At 47.9% G+C, this 19,227-nt stretch overlaps 1 protein-coding gene across 1 annotated transcript in view; it reads left to right on the forward strand.

The window, feature by feature from the left end:
* The first annotated feature begins 6,349 nt into the window (after positions 1–6,349).
* The window catches only part of SELENOV (selenoprotein V), a 31,140-nt gene continuing 18,262 nt past the window's right edge, over positions 6,350–19,227 (forward strand). The window contains exons 1-2 of the mRNA XM_071208995.1: positions 6,350–6,517; positions 8,599–9,767. Of these exons, the coding sequence (XP_071065096.1) occupies positions 6,350–6,517; positions 8,599–9,767 (1,337 nt within the window). The remainder of the gene's footprint in view (positions 6,518–8,598; positions 9,768–19,227) is intronic.

The following is a 19,227-nucleotide window of genomic DNA, read 5'->3' on the forward strand; positions in this document are numbered from 1 at the left end:
CATTTGTGTTTTAAAAATGGAGTGTGTCTGTGTGTATTGACATAAGCTAGTATATTCAGGACTATTTTGCAAAGAAATATAAGAAAATGGCAATAGTGGTTTTATAATAGGATTTTCAAGAGAATCAGAGCCAACAGGAGATATATATGTGTGTGCGTATTATGTAAATATATGAAGTTAAAAAAAATTTTTTTTAATTTCGTCTTTTTAAAAAATAGATCACAAAAAATTTTACATTAAAAAATATGAGGTGCCCATATACCCCACCCTCCACTCCACCCCTCACTCATCTCACATCAACAACTTCTTTCATCATTGTGGCACATTCATTGCATTTGGTGAATACATTTTGGAGCACTGCTACACCGCATGGATTATAGTTTACATTGCAATTATGAGATTAATAGCAGTTGGCTCATGCAATTGTGCGGATGGGCAAATCCAAATTTCAGAGGGCAGGCGGCAAGCTGGGAACTCTGATGGAGGTTTTCAATGAACTCCCCAGGAGAAACTGGCTGACTGAAATAGAGATGGAAATTCTCCCTTCTGACTGCTGAAATCATCACTTCTCCTTTTAAGGTCTTCAACTGACGGGACAAAACTTCTCCGACTGTTGAAAGCAGTTTCCTCAGGTGATTGTAGATGTAATCAGCCACAGATGCAATCAATTCACTGATCTTTTAAATCCATGAAATATCCTCACAGTAACAATCAAGCCAGTGCTCGCTTGACCAAACAACTGGACACCAAAACCTAGCCAAGTTGACACATGAACTTCACCACCACAGGATGCCTCTGGGAGGGGACCAAGGATGTTGTTGTTTTATCTTTAATATTTTCCTCTTCCATCCCACATTGATTTCTTTGTTCTTTTTCTCATTCAACCTTCTATGTTTTCAAAACTGAAATTCCGTAGTTTTGAGTATATCCACCAGAAACAGCAGAGTCGAAAAGATACACAGAGGAAAAAGTATCCCCTCATCCCTGTTCCCCATCTGCTCAATACTCACCCAAAACCCCAGATAATCTCTGACTTCAGTTTATTGATAACAATATGTGTTTTAGATCTAGGCATGTTTTACTGTCTAACTCATTGCTTTTATTTAGTGCATAGCATTTTAGCTTTTTACCATATTTTATTTTCCATTCTTCCAAGGATGGACTCCCAGATTGCTTTCAACTCACTAGTGGAAAGTGTCTCAGTAAACATCCTCGTATCTGTCCTGTATTCGTTTTCTGCACTGCCTAACAGATTACCACAGAGCTAGCAGTTTACAAACACAGACACACTCATTCCTCATCTTATGCTTTCTGTGGGCCAGTCGTCTAGGCACGGCTTCTGTGGGTCTTCTCGGCTTGGCCGGGGCTGGGTTCTCGCCAGGAGCTTCACTGGGGGAAGCATCTGCTTCCAAGCTCCCTAAGGTTGTTGGCAGAGCTGACTATTTGTGGCTGAAGGATTCATGGCAGGTTGCTTTTGATAGCTGGAAAGTGTGCTTATTGAAATTTCTCCACTTAAGCAGCTTTGAAAATTCTAAACCTAATTGAACTGGTTTTCTATTAATCTAATTTCAGAGGTTTACTCTTTGCCCTTAGGTCCCTGAAGGATATTAACCAGACCTTCTCAGTTTTGCTTCCAAGAATAAGTTAATGTCTCAAAGCAAAATCAGACAGAATGGTGGAAATCTGTAAATTTTCCCAGAGACAAAGAGTTTGATATCCTTGAGCAGTTGTTCACGGAAGAAGCCATGAAGGCCTTGCACCGGCAGAAATCAAGGACAAGCTGGATGTGCTAGAGGCAACACAGCACTGAGAAATTGCACGTACCCTCCTAAGACCTCAGGCATCACTTTTTTTTTTTTTTAACTTGTTTTCCTTCTCCCCCTACCCTCCCCTCTGCCTTTAAAAACCCTAGTTCCTATTCTTACTTTGAACTGGTTTTGGGAAGATTCCCGGTCACAGTAAATGACCTTCTCACTGAAAGAGACATTTGTCCTTTGTAGCATGGGATCAGGCAAGCCGGGCTATTGGAAATAGCCATCCTTATGGTAACACTCCCTCCCCACCCTTGCAACTTTTTGCTTGCTGTCTGCTCTCTGTCCATTCACTGCACGTTCTTCTGTGTTTTTTCTGCTTGTCTCCCTTTTTGTTGCATCACTTTGTTGAGTTGGCTCTCTGCAGCGCTTGCGGGCCGGCGGCTCTTCGCAGCATGTGGGTCAGCCTGCCTTCACAAGGAGGCCCCAGGACGCAAACCCAGGGCCTCCCATGTGGTAGACAGGAGCCCAAATGATTGAGCCATGGCCGCTTCCCATGGTAACACTTTATTTATTTGTTTGTTTGTTTCTCTCCCCTCCCAGTTGTCTGTTCTCTGTGTCTATTTTGCTGCGTGTTCTTTTTGTCCACTTATGTTACTGTCAGAGGCACAGGAATCTGTGTTTCTTTTTGTTGCGTCATCTTGTTGTGTCAGCTCTCTGTGTGTGCAGCACCATTCCTGGGCAGGCTGCACTTTCTTTCGTGCTGGGTAGCTCTCCTTACAGGACACACTCCTTCCACGTGGGGCTCCCCTACGCGGGGGACACCCCTGCATGGCAAGGCACTCCTTGCTTGCATCAGCACTGCACGTAGGCCAGCTCCACACCGATCAAGGAGGCCCGGGGTTTGAACCCGCAGACCTCCCATGTGGTAGACGGATGCCCTAACCACTGGGCCAAGTCCGCTTCCCAGGAACACTTTTTTAAATGCTGCAGTGGAAAAGGGGCAGGGAGAGACTGGTGCTCCACTCTTGTTAGCACTTACTCGTACTCATGTTCTCCAGTCACCTTTGCCACACATTTTATTGGTTAGACCCAAGTCACAGGTCCCACCCACACTGAAAGAGAGGGAATCACACAAAGCCTGAATACCAGGAGGTGGAGAGCACGGGTCCTCCTTAAAGTTCCCCCAGCATAAGTCTGGACCTGTTGGAGAATTTCTCTAGGCTATCATATCAGTCAGGATAGGCTGAGTTATGCTGCAGTGACAAATGATCTTCAAATCCCACTGATTCACAACACAAGTCTATTTCTCATCCATGCTTCATCTCAGCTTGGCTAACTAGGCTTTGCTCCACATTGTTTTCACTCCAGGACTGAGGCTAACAGAACAGCCTCCATCTGGAACATTGCCAGGTACCATGGATGCAGGGGGTGGGGTGGGGAATAGTGAGCCACATGCTGATGTGCTTAAAGCTTCTTACTCACATTTCATTGGCCAAAGCAAGTCACATGGCTAAGCCTGATATCAATGGGGCAGTAAGTATAATCCTTCCTCAGGGAGGGACAGTGAATAGTTTGAACAGAATAGAGTCAGCTGCAGACAGATACTCAAAGAGTTTGCCTGGTCACGGGCCGTGTGCTACCCATTTCATCAAGTATGAACAGATTGCTTCCTCAGTCCACACTCCTACCAGGATGTACAAGTATTCCTGGGGAGATTGTTTAATCACTGTGGACCCCTTTGTTCTATTTAATTTTTCCCTCTTGCACATATTGTTTTGGGAAACCTCAGGAAGTTCTCCTCTGAAATCAGGTAGATTTTTCTTTTTCATGGGCAGCAAATGGAATAGCAGGCTGATTTCTTCTGTTGTTCTGAAAGGAGGTAAGCTGAAAGCTGCCAGATAAATAGGAAGGGAGAAATAGACTCCATCTCTTGTGGAAGGTGGAAGGTCACATTTCCAAGGTGATGGGTCCCAGGAAGGGTGGAGAATCGGGTCATTTATACAATCTATCACACTTATATGCCCTTCTCCCCCCTTTTAAAACTCAGCTACACATGCAGTTTATTGATATGCTTTGGTACAATTTTAGTCCTCCTTTTCCCAATCCCAGGCATGTTAACAGTCACTTAAAAATCATGCTACATGGGGAGCGGATGTGCCTCAAGCAGTTGGATGCCCACCTCCTGCTTGGGAGGCTCTGGGTTCTGTTCCTGGTGCCTCCTAAAGAAGATGAGCAGACAGCGAACGGACAGATGAGGGAGCCCCCTCAGGGAAGGGAAGAATAAAAATAAATAAGAAAAATACTAACACTGCCCCCCAATAAAAAGGTTATAGATAGAAAAAATTAAAGACTCAAATGGTCAATGAATAATTGAAAACATATTTTTAAAAAGCATGCTACATTATTTTGGAGGAAATACTTGGCTGGGGAAACAACTGTGGCTCACTCAGTTGGGCTCCCGCCTACCACATGGGAGTTCGTGCCCCGGGACCTCCTTGTGAAGGCGGGCTTGTCTGCAGGCCATGAGAGCTGACTTAGCAAGGTGACACAGCAAAAAAAAAAAAAAAAAAAGGGAGACAAGCAAAAAAAAAAAAAACCCGCAGAAGAATGCTTAGCAAATGGACACAGAGAGCAGACAGCAAGCAAGCTGCAAGGGGGAGGGGAATAAATAAATTTAAAAAATAAAAAACACAGACACAGAAGAACACACAGAGAGCAGACAGCAAGCAAAAAGCTGCAAGGGGTGGGGGTAAAAAAAATTCTTCAGCTGAACATGTTTAAAGAAATCCTGGAAAATTTTTCTTATTAAAACATTTTGGTTTTAACTCATCAGCTACCTGATGTCTAACACAGAGCATGTCACCCTCGGGTCAATGTGAATGCACATCCAGCAGGATTGGCTTTCAAAAGTCATTCCGCAAAAGGCAACGGAAAGCTGTGAAAAGTGCAATGTCTGGCCAAGCCACGAGGCTTGTCCTGGACTGGAAGCCCTGAGCCCCAACCCCGGTTCTGCCCTGGGCTGGAGGCTGACACGGAGGCCAGCCTAGGAGGGCGGAGGGCAGAAGAGGAACGGACGTGACCTGACTGCATCACACAGACATCCAGGGGGCTGGGGTGGAGTTAGTTCCCGAGAAACTGATCTGATTCTCCTACTAAACTAAGGAAACAAGAATAACAGAATTTTCCCGTTTCTTAACTTCTCATGTATCTGGGTTTAGAGTTGGGTGGCAGTCAACTTACTTTGTTTTCTATTAGAGAAGTTGAAGGTTTACAGAAAAATCATGCATAAGTACACGGAGCTCACATTCCACCCTATTATTAACTCCTTGCTTAGAGTTGTGTGTTACAATCCGCAAGAGAGTCCACTTTTAAGTAAACACAATGCGTTTTGTGACGGTGGTATTTAAAAAAGAATGAAAGCTAAACTTGCCTGAGACATTTGTGACCAAGATTCCCTAGCAGTGACTTGTGACTCCTTTCCCCAGGAGATTCACTCCTTCTACTCGTTGTCATTTACTGGCCTGTGGCTTGAGCTCAACTCATCACTTTCACACCAGACCGTATTACAGGAGTTGCAAAGAGGCAAGCTGAACTGGACGTTTGCAGCTTTAGCCCGACAGGTCCCGTGTCCCAGCATTCCTGTGATTGGCAGGAGGCTGAGAAGGGCCCGCTCTGCAGGCAGAGGAATCAGCCTCTGAAGGCACTCCGCAGCTTTTCCAGCAAGAGTGCACCTCTCCAGGGGTCCTCGAGGGGACCCAGTACCGTGAAGGGCACGAGCAAGCCCACCCGCCTCCTAGCTGAACCCCCTAGCCTACAGTTTTGCGCTGCTGGGACGTGCGTCCGCCTGTCGATGGCCGTCTGGACATCCGTGGCGTCCTCTTCTCTGGGTTGGATACGCTGCCCGGGCTGCAGAGCGGGGCCCACCGTCGGGGCAGTCCCTGTTGCCGCCCACCTTGTGAGGGCGCTTGGACCGGGTCCTCCAGGCGGTGGAGGACAGGGAGGAGCCGCGACGGGCCCGAGCCGGAGGCAGGCGCGCAGCTGGAGACCTGCCTGGGGGCTCCGCCTCTTCCAGGCGTTTCCTTTGCCGGCGAACGTGTTCCCAGCTGGACTCACCAAGTTGGAAAACATTCTCAGGAGGCTGGAGCTGGAAATTAGCCGCAACAGAAAGATGGATTTTGCCAAGACAAACCCAAACAGCCACCACCACAAAACCCACCCGCGTGCAGACCCGCCTCGGGCCGCTGTGGGGTGCGTCCGCGTCCTTGTGGGTGAGCCGGGTGGCTCCGCCTCGCGGGAGGACGTGGGCTCCCGCCGCCGCCCGCCCCCGGCCCCCGGCCCCCCGGCCGCCCGGCCCCCCGGCCCCCCGGCCCCCCGGCCCCCCGGCCGCCCGGCCCCCCGGCCCCCCGGCCGCCCGGCCCCCCGGCCCCCCGGCCCCCCGGCCCCCCGGCCCCCGGTCCCCGGCCCCCCGGTCCCCGGCCCCCCGGCCGCCCGGCCCCCCCGGCCCCCGGCCCCCCCGGCCCCCCGGCCGCCCGGCCCCCCGGCGCGCCGGCCCCCCGGTCCCCCGGCCCCCCGGTCCCCCGGCCCCCCTGGCCCCCATGGCCCCCCGGCCCCCCCGGCCCCCCCGGACCCCCGGTCCCCCGGCCCCCCGGCCACCCGGTCCCCCGGACCCCCGGCTCCTCGGCCCCCCGGCCCCCCGGCCCCCCGGCGCGCCGCGCGGCAGCAACGAGTCTCCGAACCCGCCCCTTTTTGAAACAAAACCACACGTGTTGTTGACACAGATACGTCCTGGCTTGTCCCCCCTCAAATTATTGAAAAAGCGACAGAACAGCTGAAGAATCTAGTTCTTGGCAAATGGCAGGGAGCAGGCCGGGCGACAACTGGGCGTGGCTTAGCACTATTTTTGGATGTGAAATAAAGGGAAAGTGCAAACACCTGGACTTGTGTCTGACTCTCCACGCCCTGAAATTTCTTCCCGATGAGCAGTGAGATGAACAAAATCAGCAGAGCTGGCACAGAATCTTCCCTAATTTGGGAATGTCCTGAGAAAATTAATTATATATTTAAAATAACTTCTGCTACTGAAAACAACACCAAACAAAGCCCCCTGTAGTCACACAGCATTCGGACCTCCTGCCTCTGCTACCAGTCACTTCACTTCTCTGTGCCTTAATTTCCTCATCTGTAAATAGGAATAATAACTGAACCTGCCTCATTAAATTGCATGTATTAAATAACTGCGAAGCGTTTTTGCAACAGAGCCTGGTTTATAGTAGGTGCCAATATTAAGCTATATCATGCTATAATGGGGGGCCCCATTTCACAGAGGGGGACACTGAAGCCGGGAAAGGAATAGAGCCTTGCCCAGCATCGCATAGAAATTAAGTCTCTTTTCTGGGTTTTGAGATCCAGACCCAAGGTTTAACCCAGGAAAGGCTCTCAGAGGTTGGGGAGCACAGAGGGTCATGCCCTGTCCTGCTCAAAATCCTTCTGGGAATCCCAATAAGGTCTGCACTTGAATCATGGTATTGTAACACCATCAAATTTTGACCATAGTAAGAAGTTTTCACTCGGAAAGCTGAGCAGAAGGTACATAGGAATCCTCTGTACTGATTTTCCATCTTCTTGGAAATGTTACAAAACGTCAAAATGCTACTCTTCTACCTATTATAAATCTATTTTTTATATTGATGACATATCTTTATATATATTATTAAATCTATTATATCTATTTTATATTTTGATTTACCTTTTTGTTTTGTTTTTGATTTATCTTTATATGTAATATATCCACACATTTATATTTCCGCCCCTTAGATAACTTCCTTGTCTGTTTGCTCGTTGTTAGAGCTTGATCGTTGTTTTCTTCTTAGGAGGCATGGAATGGAACCTGGGACCTCCCATGTGGGAGGTGGGCGTTCAACTGCTTGAGCCGCACGTCCCTACACATTTATATTTAAATGAAAAGATTATGGGTGTGTGCTGGTTACAAAAACTCTTCCACGGTTTCCCATGGCCTCGGGATGGCGTTTGTGTGCCCTTGATGGCCAAGGAGGCCCTTGGTGACACGGCCACTGCGCCCTGCCCAGCTCTTGGTCTGCTGGCTCACTATGCTCCGGCTCTGCCCAACTCTTTCAGCCCCTTGAACCAGCCAGGCTTTTCCTCTGCCTCCAGCCAGCCTCCACTTTACCTAACTAATCCTTATTCTTTCACTCTCCCATTCACGCCACAAATACCTGCTGAGCACCTACGCTGTGCCAGGCCTTATTCTAGAAGCTGGAGCTACAGCACTGGACAAAACAGAAGAGTCCGGCCCTTGCCCACCGCGCCGTTTGATGGAGTCCTTCTCAGGGGAGTCAAGGCAGGACTCTGCAGCCTGAGAGTTGAGTTTGAATCCCAGCTCTGCGCGTTCCTAGCTGTGCACAAGGGGACGGTACTCAGCACTACATTGCTGTTGTTGTTACTATTATTACAATTTTTCAGATCGCTCAACTGTCCCCTCCTCTGGAAGCCCTCTCGATCGCTGCAGATTGAGTCTGGCACCTCCTCTGGGCACGCACAGCCCCGGGGCTTGGCCCCTCACATCCCCCGCTCCTCTGCCAGCGCCCGCCCCTCCAACCTGAGCCCGAGGCACCTTTTCCCATCCGTGCGCTGACCACTCCAGGCTGGCACTGGTTGGTGAAGGGTGTGTCTCTGTCACTAGACAAGGAGCTGGGTGAGGGCAGGGACCCCCGGGGATTACCTGATTTCCCCCGTCCCAGCATCACCCTGCACGCCCAGGGCGCTGGAACCCCCGCGCCGAGTGAACGCGGTGTAACAGTGCCCCCTTGTGGTCGCGTGCCCTTAGAACCCCGGTTCGCGGGACGCGCTCCCCGCCCCGGGAGAGGGTTACCTGGGTGCCCCCCTGGCCGCCCATGAACAACCAGGCGCGGGCTCCAGCCCCGTCCCAGGTCCGGACCCCAACCCAGTCCGGACCCCAACCCCGGTCCGGACCCCAACTCCGGTCCGGGCCCAGACTCCGGTCCGCACCCCGGCCCCGGCCCGCACCCCGACCCGGGTTCGGACACCGATCCCGGTCCGGGCCCCGACCCCGACCCCGGTCCGGACACCTACCCCGGTTCGCACCCCGGCCCCGGTCCGGACACCGGTCCCGGTGCGGACTCCGACCCTGGCCCCGATCGCGGCCCCGGCCAGGACTCCGGCCCCGACCCCCGCCCAGGCCCCGACCTCGACCCGGATCCCGGCCCCGACCTCGACCTCGATCCCGGCCCCGGCCCTCGCCCAGGCCCCGACCTCGACCCCGACACCGACCCCGACCCCGGTCCGGGCACCGGCCCTGACCCCTGCCCAGCCCCGGACCCCGACCCCGTCCCCGGCCCCGGCCCCGGCCCCGACCCCCGCCCAGCCCCCGACCTCGACCCGGATCCCAGCCCCGGCCCCGACCCCGACCCCGACCCCGACCCCGACCCCGACCCCGACCCCGGCCCCGACCCCGACCCCGGCCCCGGCCCCAGCCCTGCCCCCGACCCCCGCCCCGACCCCCGCCCCGACCCCGACCCCCGCCCCGCCCCGGGTCTGGACGCAGGCTCGGGTCCCGGCCCGCAGCCCAACCCCAGCCCCGGGCGCCGCCCGGATCCCCGCAGCGGAGTCCGCCCCCGAGTCCTTCCCGATCCCGGTCCCGCCTTGGGATCCGCCCCCAGAGCAGACGCCCGAGCCGCCCCGGCCGCCCGCCGAGCATCCCGTGCGGGCGCCGAGCGCGAAGCAGCTCCCGTCGGTCACCGCTGTATCTAGGACCACCCAGGGGTCCCTCTCCAACGTCACCCCGATTCAGGGGTCCACCTCTGGGACCACCGCCGGGGTGGACTCACTGACCGACTCCACTCCCGCGCCTGTCCCGGCACCCACCCTGGGCACCGGCCCACCGCCCATCTGCCTACCGAACCCTGTCGACACGCACACCTCCGCCAGCGAGAACTTCCAAACGGACGACAAAATCGTGATCCGAGTGATCTACTGGTGAGGGGCCGCCCCCACCCCGCCCGCCTCGCTCCCCACGGGGAAAGGGCTGGACGGGGCAGGTGCTGGAGCTCAGGGTACGGGAGGGAGTCCCACAGAACCCCAAAGTCCCAATTCCCAGGATGGAAACTTGGCTCTCCTTACCATTCTCTTTGCGGCCAGAGAGATCTGGTTCAAATCCCTGTCCTGCTGCAGCCAGCAAGGCGATTCCTTGCTATGAGCTTCATTAACTTTTTCTTTTTTTTTTTTTAATTTTCAACTTTTAATTTTGAAACTTTCAAACTTACAGGACAGTTTCAAAAATAATACCCTATCAGAAAACACTAACATACCCCCAGCCGCCCAGATACCCAGATCCACCATTTTTGGCATTTTGCCACATTTCTCATATATTCTATCAATCTATCCATCTATTTATCAGTCCATTTTCTGAACACTGGAGTATTTGTTGTATATAGCATACTCTGAACACTTAATATGTCCTCTTTTTTTAAATTTTTTTAAAGATTTATTTCTTGCCGCCTCTCAATGGTTTTTGCACTGGCTATCTTGCTTTCTGTGTCCATTCGCTGTGTGTTCTGTGTCTGCTTGTCTTCTCTTTAGGAGGGTCTGGGAACCGATCCTGGGACTTTCCAGAGTGGGAGAGAAGCACTCAGTCTCTTGCACCACCTCAGCTCCCTGGTCTGCCGTGTCTCTTACTGTCTCTCTTCTGTTGCATCATCTTGCTGTGTCAGCTCTCTGTGTTGGCTGGCACTCCCGTGCAGGGCCACCTTGGTGCATGGGGCCAACTTGCCTTCACCAGGAGGCCTTGGGTATGGAACCCCGGACTTCCTGTACGGTAGATGGGAGCCCATTGCTTGAGCCACATCTGCTTCCCCAAATGACATCCTTTTAAAATTCTGTTTTATTGAGATATATCCACACACCATACAATCCATCAAAAGTATACAATCAGTAACTCTCAGTATAACTGAGTTGTGCATTTATCACCACAACCAATGTGTGAACATTTTCGTTGCTCCTAAAAGAAAAACCCCATACTTCCCTTTTTAAAAAAAAGATTTATTTATTCTCCCCCTTCATTGTTTTTGTGCTAAATGTCTGCTCTCTGTGTCCATTCACTGTGTGTTCTTCTGTGTCTGCTTGTTTTCTCTTTAGGCAGCACCAGGAACCAATCCTGGGACCTTCCTGAGTGGGAGAGAGGTGCTCAATCTCTTGTGCCACCTCAGCTCCCTGGTCTACTGTGTCTCTTATTGTCTCTCCTCTGTGTCTCTTTTTTTTTTTTTTTTTTTAAAGATTTATTTATTTATTTAATTTCCCCCCCTCCCCTGGTTGTCTGTTCTTGGTGTCTATTTGCTGCGTCTTGTTTCTTTGTCCGCTTCTGTTGTCGTCAGCGGCACGGGAAGTGTGGGCAGCGCCATTCCTGGGCAGGCTGCTCTTTCTTTTCACGCCGGGCGGCTTTCCTCACGGGCGCACTCCTTGCGCGTGGGGCTCCCCCACGCGGGGGACACCCTTGCGTGGCACGGCACTCCTTGCGTGCATCAGCGCTGCGCATGGCCAGCTCCACACGGGTCAAGGAGGCCCGGGGTTTGAACCGCGGACCTCCCATATGGTAGACGGATGCCCTAACCACTAGGCCAAAGTCCGTTTCCCTCTGTGTCTCTTTTTGTTGCATCATCTTGCTGCACCAGCTCTCTGCGAGGACCAGCACTCTGGGCGGGCCAGCACTCCTGTGCAGGTCAGCACTCCACTCGGGCCAGCTTGCCTTCACCAGGAGGCCCTGGGGATCGAACCCTGGACCTCCTATATGGTGGACAGGAGCCCAATCGCTCGAGCCACATCCGCTTCCCCCCATACCCCGTACACTTCCCTACTATTGACATAGCACTGGAAAGTTACCTTTGTTACAATTGATGAAAGAATATTAAAATATTATCATTAACTATAGTCCATTGTTTGCATTAGGTATATATTTCCCCCATATACCATCCTATTATTAACACCTTGTAATTAGCTATTTTAAAAATATTTATGTTTTATATAAATGGAGTCAAACAATATGTAGTATTTTGTGTCTGATTTCTTTCACTCAGCATAATTTTTTTTTACAATTTATGGAAGAATATTAATATATTACTATTTTTTTTTAAAGATTTATTTATTTAATTTCCCCCCTCCCCTGGTTGTCTGTTCTTGGTGTCTATTTGCTGCGTCTTGTTTCTTTGTCCGCTTCTGTTGTGTCAGCGGCACGGGAAGTGTGGGCGGCGCCATTCCTGGGCAGGCTGCTCTTTCTTTTCACGCTGGGCGGCTTTTCCTCACGGGCGCACTCCTTGCGCGTGGGGCTCCCCTACGCGGGGGACACCCTTGCGTGGCACGGCACTCCTTGCGCGCATCAGCGCTGCGCATGGCCAGCTCCACACGGGTCAAGGAGGCCCGGGGTTTGAACCGCAGACCTCCCATGTGGTAGACGGACGCCCTAACCACTGGGCCAAAGTCCGTTTCCCAACATATTACTATTCACTACAGTCCATAGTTGGTGTTAGGTGTATTTTTGCCCATATACCACCCTATTATTAACACCTTATAATAGTAACGTACATTTGTTCTAATTCATGGAAGAACATTCTTATGTTTGTACTATTGACCACATTCATCGTCCTCAACAGAGTTCACTGTTTTACAGTCCCATGTTTCATCCTCTAGCTTTCCTTCTAGCGACAAACATGACCCTTGACTTTCCCTTTCAACCACAGTCACACCCACATATCAGTGCTGTTAATTACACTCTCTGTAATTTCTATCATCATCTCTATCCATTTCCAAATATTTACAGTCAGCCTTATTGCAAATTCTGCACAAATTAACTATCAGCTCTCCATTCTTTACCATCCTTTTATCTTCTGGGGCCCTATAGTCTAGATATTAACTCATTAATTTTTGTTTATATTAGTGAGATCATACAATATTTGTCCTTTTGTGTCTGACTTATTTCACTCAACATAATGTGTTCAAAGTTTATCCATGCTGTTGCATGCATCAAGAATTCATTTCTTCTTACACCTGAATAATATTCAATCATATGTATAGACCACATTTTGTTTATTCATTGGTTGATGAGTCAGCTTGGATTATTTCCATTTTTTGGAAATTGCAAATAATGCCTCTGTGAACATTGGTGTGCAAATATCTGTTTGCATCCCTGCTTTCATTTCTTCTGGGTATATTCTTAGGAGTGGGATTGCCGGATCACATGGCAGTTCTATATTTAGCTTCCCGAGGAACCGCCAAAGTCTTTCACAGTGGCTGTACCATTCTACATTCCCACCAACAGTAAATAAGTGTTCTTATTTCTCCACATCCTCTCCAACACTTTTAGTTTTCTGATTTTTAATATATAGTGGCCATTCTAGTAGGTGTAAAATGATATCTCATTGTAATTTTGATTTGCATTTCCCTAATAGCGAGGGATGTTAAACTTCTTTTCATGTGCTTTTTAGCCATTTGTATTTCTTCTTTGGAAAAATGCCTGTTGAAGTGTTTTGCCCATTCTTAAATTGGGTTGTTTGTCTTTTTATCGTTGAGTTGTAGGAGCTCTGGATATTAAATGCTTATCAGATATGTGGTTTCCAAGTGTTTTCTCCCATTGAGAAGGCTGCCTTTTCACCTTCTCAACAAAGTTCTTTGAAACACAGAAGTATTCAGTTTTGAGGAGGTCCCATTTATCTATTTTTTCTTTTGTTATTCGTGCTTTGGTAAGGTCTAAGAAACCATCTCCTACCACAAGATCTTTCTTTCTTTCTCCTTCCTTCCTTCCTTCCTTCCTTCCTTCCTTCCTTCCTTCCTTCCTTCCTTCCTTCCTTCCTTCCTTCCTTCCTTCCTTCCTTCCTTCCTTCCTTCCTTCCTTCCTTCCTTCCTTCCTTCCTTCCTTCCTTCCTTCCTTCCTTCCTTCCTTCCTTCCTTCCTTCCTTCCTTCCTTCCTTCCTTCCTTCCTTCCTTCCTTCCTTCCTTCCTTCCTTCCTTCCTTCCTTCCTTCCTTCCTTCCTTCCTTCCTTCCTTCCTCTCTCCCCATCCCCCCCCACCCCAGTTGTCTGCTCTTTTGTGTCTTTTCACTGTGTGTTCTTCCATGTCTGCTTCCATTGTTGTATTATTGTCAGTGGCACCAGAAATCTATGTTTATTCTTGTTGCGTCATCTTGCTGCATCATCTCTCCGTGTGCGGCCGCCACTCCTGGGCAGGCTGAACTTTCTTTTGCACTGGGCGGCTCTCCTTACGGGTGCACTCCTTGCTCATGAGGCTCCCCTACGAGGGGGACACCCCTGTATGGCACGGCACTCCTTGCGCAACATCAGCACTGTGTGTGGGCCAGCTCCACACGGGTCAAGGAGGCCTGGGTTTGAACCGCGGATCTCCCATGTGGTAGGACACCCTCTCTGTTGGGCCAAGTCTGCTTCCCATTATCACAAGATCTTGAAGACACTTACCGACATTTTCTTCATGAGGTTTATGGTTCTGACTCTTATATATAGGTCTTTGATCCATTTTAGTTAATTTTTGTGTACTGTGGGAGACAGGTATTCTCTTTTAATCTTTTGGATATGAATATTCAGTTCTCCCAGCACCATTTGTTGAAGAGACTTCTCTCCCAGTTGGATGGTCTTGGCAGGCTTGTCAAAAATCAATTGATCATAGATGTGAGGGTCTATTTTTTTTGTTTGTTTTTTTTCATCTTATATTCTCTTTCTTTTCTTTTTTTAAAAAAATTTTTAATTCATTTTTAAAAAATATTACATTAAAAAAATATGAGGTCCCATTCAACCCCACCCCCCCCACCCCACCACTCCCCCCACAGCAACACTCTCTCCCATCATCATGACACATCCATTGCATTTAGTAAGTATATCTCTGGGCATCGCTGCACCTCATGGTCAATGGTCCACATCATAGCCCATACTCTCCCACGTTCCATCCAGTGGGCCCTGGGAGGATCTACAATGTCCGGTAATTGTCCCTGAAGCACCACCCAGGACAACTCCAAGTCCCGAAAACACCTCCACATCTCATCTCTTCCTCCCATTCCCCGCACCCAGCAGCCACCATGGCCACTTTTCCCACACCAATGCCACATTTTCTCTGTGGACCTTGGATTGGTTGTGTCCATTGCACATCTATGTCAAGAGGAGGCCCACATTCCACATGGATACTGGATGCAATCCTCCTGCTTTCAGTTGTAGGCACTCTAGGCTCCATGGTGTGGTGGTTGACATTCTTCAACTCCATGTTAGCTGAGTGGGGTAAGTCCAATAAATCAGAGTGTAGGAGTTGAAGTCTCTTGAGGCTCAGGGCCTGGCTATGATATTGTCAGTCCAGAGATTCAAATCCCCTAGATATATCTTAAACCCCAGCACCAACTACAATTCCAGTAAAGTAGCATGAAAGCCTTGTGAAAAGAGATCCCATCTGTGTCCAGCTCCATCGCGCAGAAACACCAGCTCCAAAGAAGGGCCAACTGACATGGCAGTGAACCCCATCTGCCATGACCATAGAACCTGTGGGTCTCTTTAGCCCTCAAAGGAACCAATACCTGGGGTTGTATCTACTTTATCTGTCTCTGAGACTCTGCTCAGGTGTGCATAAGGGCAATCCTGACAACCTCCAGACTCTTTTTTAGAGACTCATAGCCATATAAACTCATTTCTCCTTTCCATTTCCCCCTTACATTAGGTCAAACAGCATTTTAAACTCCTGTTATTATATGTAGACAGGGATATTCTGCTGGTCCATGTTGAACCTTTAATTCAAGGTCATTTTCTAGTTGCATCATCAGCTGGTACTTGGTAGTGATCCCTCGGTGCCAGGGAGGCTCATCCCCAGGTGTCATGTCCCACGCTGGGGGGAATGCATTGCATTTACATGCTGAGTTTGGCTTCGAGGCTGGCCACATTTGAGTAACATGAAGGCTGTCAGGAGGAAACTCCTAGGCACAGTGCTGCTCTAAGCCTTGTTCTTATTTCAGGTGTATAGGCTCACAAGCATAGTCACTAGTATCAGGGGCTCACTGTTGGACCCTCATTCCTTCCTGGTCCTTAGTGTTGCACCTGGGGGACTGCCACTGCTCCCCTAGGGACCACGACAGAGCACCCCCAGCCAGGAACCCAGTACCCCCCCAGCTGTTGTTTTTAATTGTTTCCACTATGAGTATATCCAAACATTACTATGTACCCTGTACATATGCCCTGTATAACTCCCTGTCAACCATATATCATCTGTCAATAACATCCTATACCAGTATTCCTCTGCTGCCATTGTTGAACCACTCTGTGATCCAAAACTTCCTGAAAAGTGAAGCCCAATATAATGTCAGGATCCCTTAGTAGTAAAATGGAATATAGCGATGGGTTTAAAGGTTAAATATAGAATATGTATTGATTTGGAAAAATTCTACATCCTATCTTTTTCTTTTCTTTTTTCCTAATTATTGAGCTTCTCTTCACAAGAGCCCTAGATCACAGTAATTCATATATACAATATACAGTACTCCCACACATCCACCATAAAACCTTTTCCCTTCCACAGCGATATTCTTATAACTTATTCATATCATATTTACTTAAACTGATGTACAGACTCTGAGACAATAGCTTTCAAACAAGGTGACATCTGTGCTTACATTGTGGTCCATACTTTATGATATACAGTTTTCTAAATTTTTAGTTATCCTGTTTTACATTATGGTTTACATTATTAGCCTGTCATCCCCTATATGTTTTTGGTGTAATATTACATGTTTTATATCCATCCTTGTGTACTCTCGCGAAACTCCTCTCTTACCCCCACATTTACCTTGGTTCCATCCATTCAACATCCATTTTCCCCTCCCCTTGGGGCCCACAGCGACAGCCAATCTCCATTTCCCGAGGAGCCACGTCCAGAGATACTTGCAACAGTGTTCAGGGCTTGACTTGCTCAACTGCCCTAATGCCCTGGGAGCCATCCTTTCTCTCGAGAGATACAGTTCCCTCTTTTTTGATGGCATTAGTCCTCCCCAGGATGTGGGTCCACCCCCACTCTCACTACTTGGGTCTCTATCCAATGGTACAACCCACCCTGGCAAAATAAGCATTCAGACATTCCCCAGGAGTCCGTCCCGTGTCAGACCATCCCCTCTGAGCATCCTAAACAGGTAACCCTCTTAATTATATTTTAATATGGTTTTCTCAGCATTTTACTCTCAACCAACACCTGACACTCTCCTATGTTCGTATGTTGCCCCTCCCTCCCCCCAATTTTTTGGGCACTATTACCCATGTGAGGGTCTATTTTTAAACTCTCAATTTGATTCCATTGGTCAATATATCTATCTTTATGACATTACCATGCTGTTTTTACCACTGCAACTTTGTAATCTGCTTTAAAGTCAGGAAGTAAGAATCCTCTAACTTTGCTCTTCTTTTTTCAAGATGTATTTGACTATTTGGGACCCTCATAACTTTTCAAATAAATTTGCTAATTTACTTTTCCATTTCTTCAAAAACAGGCTGTTAGAATTTTTATTGGAATTGCATTGAATCCATAAATCATTTTGGGTAGAAATGACATCTTGATAATACTTAGTCTTCCAATCTATGAGCATGAAATGTCCTTCCATTTTTTTGGTCTTTGATTTCTTTTAGCAATGTTTTGTTGTTTTGTGAATACAGGTTCCTTGCAGCCTTGGTTAAGTTTATTCCTAGATATTTTTATTTTAGTTGCTATTATAAATGGAATTTTCCCCTCATTTCCTCATCAGATTGCTCATTACTAGTGTATAGAAACAGTATAAATTTTTGTATTTTCATCTTGTACCACACCACTTTGCTGTACTTGTTTATTAGTTTTAGCAGCTTTGTTGTAAATTTTTTGGGACTTTGTAGGTATAGGATCATGTTGTCTGCAAATAGTGAAAGTTTATGTTTTCCTTTCCAATTTGGATGCCTTCAATTTCTTTTTCTTGCCTTATTGCTCTAGCTAAGACTTCTAGCACAATGTTGAATAACAGTGGTGACAGTGAACATTCTTGTCTTAGTAGGAAGGCTTTCAGTCTTTCACCATTGAGTACAATGTTAGTTGTGGATTTTTCATGTATGCCCTTAGTGTGTTGAGAAAATTTCCATGTTCTCATATATTTTTGAAGTGTTTTTATCAAGAAAGGATGTTGGATTTTTTTCAAATGCCTTTTCTGCATCAATTGAGATGATCATGTGTTTTTTTCCTTAAGTCTGTTAATGTTGTGCATTATATTAGTTGATTTTCTTGTGTTGAACCACTCTTGCATATCTGGGCTAAAGTCCACCTGAACATGGTGTATAATTATTTTAATGTGCTGTTGGATTCAGTTTACAAGTATCTTGTTGAGAGGTTTTGCATCTATATTCATTGGAAAGATTGGTCTATAATTTTCTTCTTTTGCAGTATCTTTATCTGGCTTAGGTATTAGGATGGTTTTGGCCTCATAGAATGGTTAGCGTTCCCTCCTCTTCAATTTTTTTTGAGCAGGATTGATATTAATTCTTCTTGGAAAGATTGGTAGAATTACTTGTAGAGCTATCTGGTCTGGGGCTTTTCTTTGTTGGGAGGGTTTTAATGGCTGATTTAATTTCTTTACTTGGAATTGGTCTGTGGAGGTTTTCTGTGTTTCCTAGAGTCAGTGTAGGTTGTTTGTGTGTTTCTAGGAGTTTGTTCATTTCATCTAGGTTGTCTAATTTATTGGCATACAGTTGTTCATAGTATCCTCTTTTTTTTTTTTTAAGATTTATTTTAGTTATTTCTTCACTCCCCGCCCCCCCCCCCCCATTGTCTGCTCTCTGTGTCCATTCACTGTGTGTTCTTCTGTGTCTGCTTGTATTCTCATTAGGCAGCTCTGGGAACCGATCCTAGGATCTTCTGGAGTGGAAGAGAGGGCCATGACTCTCTTGCAGCATCTCATCTCCCTGTTTTGCCACGTCTTCTTATTTTCTCTTCTCTGTGTCCCTTGTTGCATCATCTTGCTGCACCAGCTCTCTGTGTCAGCTGGCACTCCATGTGGGCCAGCTTGCCCTCACCAGGAGTCCCTGGGCATTGAACCCTGGACCTCCTGCATGGTAGATGGGAGCCCAACTGGTTGAGTCACATTCTTTCCTCCATAGTATCCTCTTAAGATCCTTTTTATTTCTGTGGAGTCAGTAGTAATGTCCTCTCTCATTTCTGATTCTGTTTATTTGCATTTTCTCTCTTTTTTCTTTGTCAGTCTAGCTAAGGGTTTGTCAAATTTTGTTGATTTTTTCAAAAGAACCATCTTTTCATTTTGTTAATTCTATTGTTTTTTTTCCCCTCAATTTCAATAATCTATGTTCTAATCTTTGTTATTTCTTTCCTTTTACTTGCTTTGGGATTATGCTGTTATTTTTTTCCTAGTTCCTCAATGTGTGCAGTTAGGTTTTTGATT

Source organism: Dasypus novemcinctus, chromosome 18 (genome assembly GCF_030445035.2).
Source record: "Dasypus novemcinctus isolate mDasNov1 chromosome 18, mDasNov1.1.hap2, whole genome shotgun sequence".
NCBI classification, from domain to species: domain Eukaryota; kingdom Metazoa; phylum Chordata; class Mammalia; order Cingulata; family Dasypodidae; genus Dasypus; species Dasypus novemcinctus.